Source organism: Etheostoma spectabile, chromosome 4 (genome assembly GCF_008692095.1).
Source record: "Etheostoma spectabile isolate EspeVRDwgs_2016 chromosome 4, UIUC_Espe_1.0, whole genome shotgun sequence".
NCBI classification, from domain to species: Eukaryota; Metazoa; Chordata; class Actinopteri; order Perciformes; family Percidae; genus Etheostoma; species Etheostoma spectabile.
Window position 1 is genome coordinate 11,743,897 of NC_045736.1, and position 8,651 is coordinate 11,752,547.

General features: G+C 42.7%; 1 protein-coding gene across 9 annotated transcripts in view; it reads left to right on the plus strand.

Annotated features, from left to right (window-relative positions):
• Positions 1-8,651, plus strand: part of anks1ab (ankyrin repeat and sterile alpha motif domain containing 1Ab) — a 48,602-nt gene that overhangs the window by 15,065 nt on the left and 24,886 nt on the right. For 8 of the 9 annotated variants that reach the window (XM_032512453.1, XM_032512452.1, XM_032512456.1 and 5 more), the window contains one exon: positions 3,786-3,901. In XM_032512453.1, the coding sequence (XP_032368344.1) occupies positions 3,786-3,901 (116 nt within the window). Of the gene's footprint in view, positions 1-1,984; positions 3,080-3,785; positions 3,902-8,651 lie in introns of those variants that run through there. The other variant, XM_032512460.1, reaches the window with a different exon arrangement.

Below are 8,651 nucleotides of genomic sequence, written 5' to 3' on the forward strand. Positions count from 1 at the left end.
GCCTGCTGCTCTGGGGGACCGGCTGCCTGTACCGGACCCTCCCAGTAATCCTCTTGCTCTGGGGGACCGGCTGCAGACAGGCGCGGAGCTTCGCCAGAGCTCCGACTGCATTGTACAATTTAGCAGTAAAAGCAGTAGCCTGTACGTCAATCCCGCATTTTTCAACTTGGGAGCAAAACGTCCTCCTTGGGGGAAAAAAAGTAACCATAAGTTCATGCTAATTAAACAACTGGACTTTGGGATCAAGTGTTGTCTATCCGGCCCATGTCCCAGATATGAAAGCCCCCTTACTGGACCACTGAATATGATAATATTTCATTATATTTTGCATAATGAATTGTTACCTGCCACCAGAATTTTGTGATTTCATTGTCATAAATATAAATGATTTGACCATAAATTGGTGCCTAAAAATGTATCAGAATGCAGGAATTGAAGTCTTTTACCCTAAAAAATTCCAGAGGGAGGACCCCCAGACCCCCCATGCTTTATGTTCCCCCAAAGGCCAATTCTGACCAAGGAAAACCCTGAAGTAAAATCAGACAGCCATGAAAACGTATTTAGATTGCAGTTAGAGAGTTAAAACAGATCAAAAATATGGAGAACCGGACAGAGAATATGTACAGTGTCAACAGAGAGAAAGACGGACAATTGAACAGACTGACGGTGACAACAAAAAACAACACACTGTAAAGAATGACAGCATACAAAATGCATAAATAGGCAGTATGTGTCAAGTTGTTGTTGTTTTAAACGTGTGCTCTTTAAAAAGTAATTAGCATTATTTGCCAGTTACTTGCATTAAATGTTAAAAATCTGTTACATAAGGTAGTGCTCATATTATTTCATCATCTGTGCACAACTGTAATTAGTGAATGCACATGTCCGTGGGTGGGGGTGCATGGGCGTGGTAATGTGGGCATGTGTGGCTACAGTGCCAGGGCTGAATTTTTGTCCCAGTCCGCCCCCGCAGACGGCCACATACGGAGGAGGTTAAATCAATAGCCCTGGCCCTTCACTTTGCTTCCCTCTGTTGGCACCACTTCTCCTCACCCTGGCTGCCTTACTGGCTGACTGACTACCCATCTGGGAATGTGTGAGGTGATTGCAAGCAGCTTGAAAGCCTGCATAATTAATCTCTGCCTGCAGCTGTACCCAGATACTACCAGTGATGGACGCGGTGCTAAAGTCTCCCACTGCCTGTGTAGACTGTGGCAAAGTCAAATGGCAAATCTATCTTAATTTTTTATATTATGTCACGTGTTTATCCAGGCTTTTTTTCTGTACGTTTTTTTTCTGTTGTGCTCCAAAACTTCTCGATATGACATGTGCATCTGAAAGTACATAATGGAGTTTTCTGTCATGTTGTATGACTGGGCGAGATGGAGAAGCGACAGGACTTGAAGTGGGTCTCTTGTCTCTTGTCTTCTCTTCTAAGGAGTGCATTAGAGACGTCTGCTGACTTGAATCAATGCTGCCCCCCCTTGTATTTCCATCAAAGTAAGATGTAAATGAATTAAAGCAATCTGCTAATAAGCAGCAGCTTAATGAGGCTCTTGTTTCAGTATCCCATGTTAGCCTTAAAAGAAATTGGTATTACTCCTGCAGAAGAGGATCAGGTATAAGTCATCCCTTTGCATTCTAGTCATTCTTGGCCGAGACGTACTGTGATTTTTGGGCTCTCTGTGCTTGTTCCTTGCCTCTGATGGTGGTGTCCTTTCTGCAAGATCAGAGTGCCTCTGCATTTCTAATCAGTGCAGAGGGGCAGGGAGGGGGAACAGACAGATAAGAGAGCGTAAGTGGGCATTTGTATGAGTAAGAAAAGGGAACAAGATAGAAAGGGGTAGAGTGAGCGAGACGAAGAGAGAGAAAGAGTGGATGTGTGTGTGTTTGCATCTGTGTTTGAGGATGAGAGGCAGTGCGCGAGACAGAGCGAGGCAGAGTGCAAGCCAAGGAGGGAGAGAGAAAGAGAGGCAGAGGGAGGGGAATTGATATAGTGGGAGAGTGAGGGAGAGAGAGGTGGTTACGTGGAGCAGCACCCCACTTCATCAGGCAGCATACGGCAGCCCTGCAGTGCGATCACACATAGTGTGGGAATGGGGCTATGAGATTGAGAGCAAGAGAAAGAAAGCACAGAGAGACGAGAGCGAGGAGGGAGGGGAGTTAAAAAAGAAGCGCTTGAGGGATTTGCTCGGATGAGAAGGGGGGATGATCTGAGTCTGTTGCCCGTCGTGGATGTGGGAAGGACGTGGCGGCAGTGGCTAAGGTTGAGGCAGATCTTTGGTTCTCCTGTGTAGAAGTAGCCGGCGTCAGGACGTTATGCCCTGTGAGCTGTGAGGGGTAGCGTGTGTGAGCCAGGAGCAGCTGCTGTGACTGCATCTGCGCTGCCTGCATGTCTCAGACAGGCAGGGGATGCAGCAAACCTCTGCCCTGAGCACAGAGGCTGCTAGCTGTACCCAGCGGGGAGAAGAACCAGGTGGGCTGGGGTGGGAGTTAGGGGGGGCGCCTGCCTCGGGAAGGAGCTAGCTTAACCTGTACTGTGGTCCTGCAGTGATTCTCGCTTCAGAGTCAAAAGGCATCACCTGCCATCTGTTGGATCTGGACCTGGATTTACAGCTGTGAGAGATGAGAAGCACGTTCTCTGGCAGAGCCGCACAACCAGCAGCCTGCTGAAGAGTGTACACGCTGGGCAGCACTGGCACTACCAAGGACACCAAGCCTTTTTTCCACTGGCAGGCAGCTTACCAGGAGCTTTATCAAGGAATATATATTTGGATTTGATTATGAATTGAGGAGTTTGGAATCAGCACACTGTGGGTGGAAATCCCAAGCCAGCGTTTCTTTCTTTCTTTCTTTTTTTTTTTGATGTAGGATTTACAATACGTCTACCTGACCGTACTCCTTTTGGCTCTGGAGTGAAAACGAAAGATGATTTAAGCAAATGTGTTTTCCTTGATCAAAAATAACATTAGTACCTCAACAGCACTTTAGAATGCTGCTACCTTCATTGTATGAGCCGTGTCCTAGCTCTCAAAGAGATTGACCAATGAAGCCATGGGACTCAGCCAGAGCTTTACAAGTATGTGGGGAAAACCGTGACAAATTTATGTTGGGGGAACTGAATATTTCTGTGTTACACCCTTATGGAGTAATTTCTAATTTTAGAAAACATGATGGGGATAGTTATAGCAGAGTAAATAATGTGAAATGTATGAAAATGTTTGATTTCGTGATAGATATTCTAATTTTCGCTCAGCTTGAAAATGATTTAGTCTCTTGACTTGTAGCACTCAGAATTGTTATGTGTTTGGACTAGCTAGGCACTTGTACTTACACTTGCTCATCTGCTCACTAAAGGAATGTTTAGTGAGCCCTGTTTGTTGGAAGATGCCATAGTGGCTCAGTCCAACATAACTAACAATATCAAGCTTGAGATGGGCTTCCTTCCCTGCACTACCTCCACCCTCGCCTGACATTTGTAGTCAGTCACACTAACACCAGTGGGTGTATATTAGCTTAGTCAGTCCCCTGCAGGGCTTGAGTTGGGCCTGCATCACTTCCTACCCTCCTCCTGTGTTTGAGTTAGCTGGGCCCCCACCTGTACCTTGGGAGCCCCTCACCCCCGGCCTGGACCCTGTCTCCCCCCCACCCCGCCTGGTGCTGCTGCACTCGGCTCTGCCTCTGCTGGCCGAGGATGATGTGGCAATGCCATGTGTCGTCCTCTGAGTGCCGCTGCTACCGGCTGAACGGCTTCTCCCTGCTGAAGCGCTTCCCTCTCTCGGCAGATGGGGCCTGTGGTAAAGCCCTGGACCAGCCGGTTGGAGAGTGGCTGGAGCACGTGGGGCTGCCGCAGTACGAGAGCAAGTTCCTGCTCAATGGCTTCGACGACCTACGATTCATGGTGAGTCACCTGCAGCACGTCATCTCACGGGTCGCTTCCACTTTGCATCACTCGGCCTCAGCCTGTGTCAACCTAGCTGCGTTTGTCTTTTTATGTCACCGCTCTGCTCTCTCACCCTCGGCCTGTCCGTCAGTGAGCCCACGACCCCCAACCCCCCACCCCCCCCCCCCCCCCCCCTCCCCCTTCCCTCACCACTTTCCTTTTCTCTTCCCACAACCCCTGCACCGTTTCTCTTCCTACCCCTTTCCACTCTCCCCTTCATAACTCTCTTCATCTCCTGTGCGATGCATGACCCTGCTAAGATTAATGGCCCCACACTGAAGGCCTTTAAAGAATATGGGGCTGTCACCAATGGAAAGACAAATGACAACCAAAATCCATTAACTTTACCAAGCATTCACAATCATGCTATCTCATTTACTGTACAACTCTAAAGACACCTCCCCCCCCTCCACTGTATAGAATCTTTTGATTTAAAGTCACTGGACTTGACCTTTGTGTGGATACGGTCAAATAACCTGGAAAAACTATCCTCAATCTAAACACACTGTACAGTAGTTGCATGGTTAGTTGCCAAATCTCACTAAATCCTCTCCACATTGTGCTTTGCTTGTGGCGCTTATGAGACGGTCTTTCAATAATTACACAATATATGATTAGACTGCAGCCGCATGATAATGTTGTATTCATATACTGTGCACACCAGGTTTTTAGAGTTTATTTCTGCATGCAGACGTTTATTTTGGTTACAGTATTATTTGATATTGATATATGTAAGTAAATGATCAAAAGCCACATTATTTGACCACTGTGATAACATGATCACTGGACAGCATTGACTATTTTTGGATGAATGTTTTCCATTTTTTAAACGACTCCATCACATTACATATTGATACATTCATTAAACTGCGGCCCAGAGGACATCCACAGGCTGACTAAAAGCATTATCATGTTACCCATAGAGAACATTGTCAGGAAACTTGATATTACATTGGGTGATGATTGTAGAAAACACCATTGCGTTTTCAATCCCCCGGCCATGTTAACTCTAAAAAACACGGCTGTACACTGTAAATAACTAGGCCCAAAGGGCACTATGGGCTAGATGTTACATCAGTTTGTCACAACTGAGCTAATTTAAGTGAGACCAGTAAGCTCAGTGAGAGGGTAAAGTGGATGTATAGCGTTCCAGTTCAATCAATCAATCAATCAATCAATCTTTATTTCTAGAGCACATTTAAAAACAACCTGGTTGACCAAAGTGCTGTACATAGAACTGGAACAATAAATAGACAGAATACAACACCAGACAAATACAACATACAGTTCTCATGCTGTATTAAAAGCCAGGGAATAAAAATGTGTTTTAAGTCGCGATTTAAAAACCGGAAGGCTGGGGGCCAGTTTGACATGTTCAAGACATTCGCTCTCTGATCTGTTTTTCTTACTGGTAAGGCATGAGCTCACAACATAATGGGAGTCCCTATGAACACAGGATCATTCCTACTATAAGGTGCAGTAGAGATACAAGCTTTAGGCTCAGATTTGATCATGAGGTGACAAACAAGCCTAAAGGAGTATGTGTAGTCATAGTAGTCAGAGCAAAAGGAATACAGTAGGTGTGTGGGATATTACAGATAAAAGCCAGACCGATACATCATCCAGGCTGATACATCAGCAGATGTTAGCTTATATTAGCAGAAATATTGGCATTCTAATGAAAGGGGGATATGATAACGCATGAAAACTTATGCACAACAATTCGTATGACATCTTACAAAATGATGACGACGGGTTGTATGATACTTACTGTACATCAATATAATATGGTAGAAAAGTGACCAGTTTATTATTTAACTGTAAAATGTCCTGCAAAGTACATTTCGCAATCACAGTGGGCTATTCCATTATGCATTTTTTGGGGTATTTTAATGCCTTTTTTCATAAGCAGACATGAGAGAAGTGACAGGAAATGAGGGGAGATGGATATACAGGAAATGGCATGCAGCAAAAGAATTGAACTGATGATGTGTCCATAAAAGTGTATATGGTACGCATCCTAACCACCAGACAACCTAGACAGGTTGGCCCTTAATATATATACACAATCTTTATTCACTGTATATGTGATATTATTGTATGTAATAATATTATTATATTATTTAACACCATGATATAGTACACTCTCTTGAACTCAAATTGAGAAATAATATAGAAGAAATTTAAATGCTTGTCACTAATGTAGTAAATTGAATACCTGACAAATTAAATTGATGCAAAAATGTTGTAAATCCAATACCATCATAAATCAGTCCTGCTTATTGAATGGCAACATTGTCACAATAGCCCAATACAACCAGAGATATATAACAAGTAGCTAGCTAGAGTATTGAATGTATCATAAAATCTGTCCTGGCTGACACAAATTTGTCATCATCCCAGTGTATGCCGTTATATTGCTTGACACAGATATTTGTGATAGACAGTTGGAAAGAAAACAATCCAACCTTGTCTTATTGGGTTGGAAGATTGTTGATCAAGATTCCCGGGACATTATGTGATGAGGATGATGGATCATTAAGCGTTTTCATTTCCATGCTACAACCAATGTGTGTGCCGGACTTAATGCTTCAAGGAGATACATCATTCATTTCCCAAGGCAAATTACCCATGGATATTTACAAGGATGCGGAGGTTACAAACAAGGGAAAGGTCAGAGTAGTCAGGCAGACATGGTGAATGTTTAATATTCTGCCCTTTTAGATTCTGCCAGACTTTCTTCAGATGTGATCAATCTAAACTGAACTTGAACATCAGGATTTGTTTGTGGGATTCCTTTTCAGTCCAAAAAAATCCATATTATTTTTTTTGTTTTATGCTTTGTAGTTCTGATGTCCAAACTAATGTGGCATTGAGGCAAATTGTGTAATGCGAGCATCTTACAAGTTACCCATCATGCATTACATTGCATCTTCCTTGCATTAACATTGCATCAGATGTCCTGCAGCCCCTTCTTTCTCAAATGTAACAATGTTGAATTGAACATAATGTATTGTAACACATAAATTAGGTCTTTTTTCTTCGCCATATTATTGTCATGACTCTTGAAGAAGTAGCAAAATTAGATGTTTTCAAAACAATTCCCCTGTGGTGCAGAGCAATAGAGCAATTCTAATCCACTGTTGCATTAACTGAGTGCATTTAGTGAGATGAAGGACCTCTACCATGGCTACATCTGCAAGTCGTGTCAGATTAACTCAAACTACCATTGCTCATAAGCTATGTAAGAACTGAACCATACATTCCCGTCACATGTTTCAAATGCAGCATGAAATGATAAGTTTGCAAAGTCTCCTGAGGCACTATCAAACTTCAAACTGTGTTAATAAAAGTGGAGAATGTATTTTGGGCCTCCCTTACATCAGACCCAGCTTCATTTTGACCTTTATTCTAGCGATCAGTGAGTAATCTCTAAACTGCACCCTGATACAGGCCTGTGAATATACTGCAGCATTGTGCTCTGAAACCAATCCAGTAAGAGCATATTGACTGGAGACTACAGAACATTTTAACATTCTTGGCCAGGAAGAATCAATCTGCAGCAGTCCATAGGGAAAAACGCTTAGCTCCACATTTTCAAGGTTCTCCTCGCATCTTTATTCCTGCCTATAAACCGGAATAAGATGACAAAGCAGCTGGAGCTGCGAATACGAACAGCTACATGATATAGACAAGAATCTGCTTGTCAGTCAAAATTTGAGGAGGTGGGAAATGATTATTATTCATTGTTTTTATGTCCTGCAGGAATTGTTACAAACTGTAGTGAAATATTCTCATTTCCTCTTAGACAGTTTAGTGTCCCACAATGAAACACAGGTATCCTGTAGACGCTGCTGCAGTAATGAAGGCTTTGTTCCTCTGAGTCGCACCAGATCAGATTGATTACTCTTGGCATGCACAATTTATTTGACTTCATTGTCCTCCCACTCTGCTGTTACTGCTTGTGTCAGAGATGTGCATATTCTGTGTGTGTGTGTGTGTGTGTTATTATGAGCAAGTATGCGTTAGCACAGCTACACTGTTGCCCTGGTAGTTACAGTGTAAAAGAGTTGCGATTCTTGTATTAGTCATATGTTAGCATAAAGCTATATGTCGTATGTCAGTATAGTGTCTTTTATCAGTCCCAGCAGGATTTTGTAACCTTTTTTGGGAGGTTTTTGCAGCCCAAAATGCTTGATTTCACAGCAGCTTTTGTATAAAAAAAGAAAAAAAAAAGAATAATTGCTATAAAAGTTGTTAAATAAAAGCTATATATTTTTTTCTATAATTTTGCTCTTGGCTAAGTGTTCCAAGTAACCTTACCAAAAGGCTCAGGATTCTGCAAATGCTGGTATAATATGAAAATGGTTTGGGGATTTAGGACACAAAATAATTATTTAGTTTTGAATGAATCAAATTTGAACATGTCTGTCAGTGGCTGGTTCAAGTTCACATTTTAGAAAGTTAATTTACACACACCCACTTAGATTCTCACTTTGATAAAGTACTTTATGTTGTAAATACTACATGTCAGTGTGAAAATTACTGCACTGATATAAAGTATAATACTGATTCGTTTTTATTGATTGTATCATTGTATGTCCATATTGTGCATCGTCTCTGTGCATGTGTATGTGCTTGTGTGTCTGTGTTTGTTTGCATGCATGCGTGTTTGAATATGGCTGTGTGTGTGTGTGTGTGTGTGTGT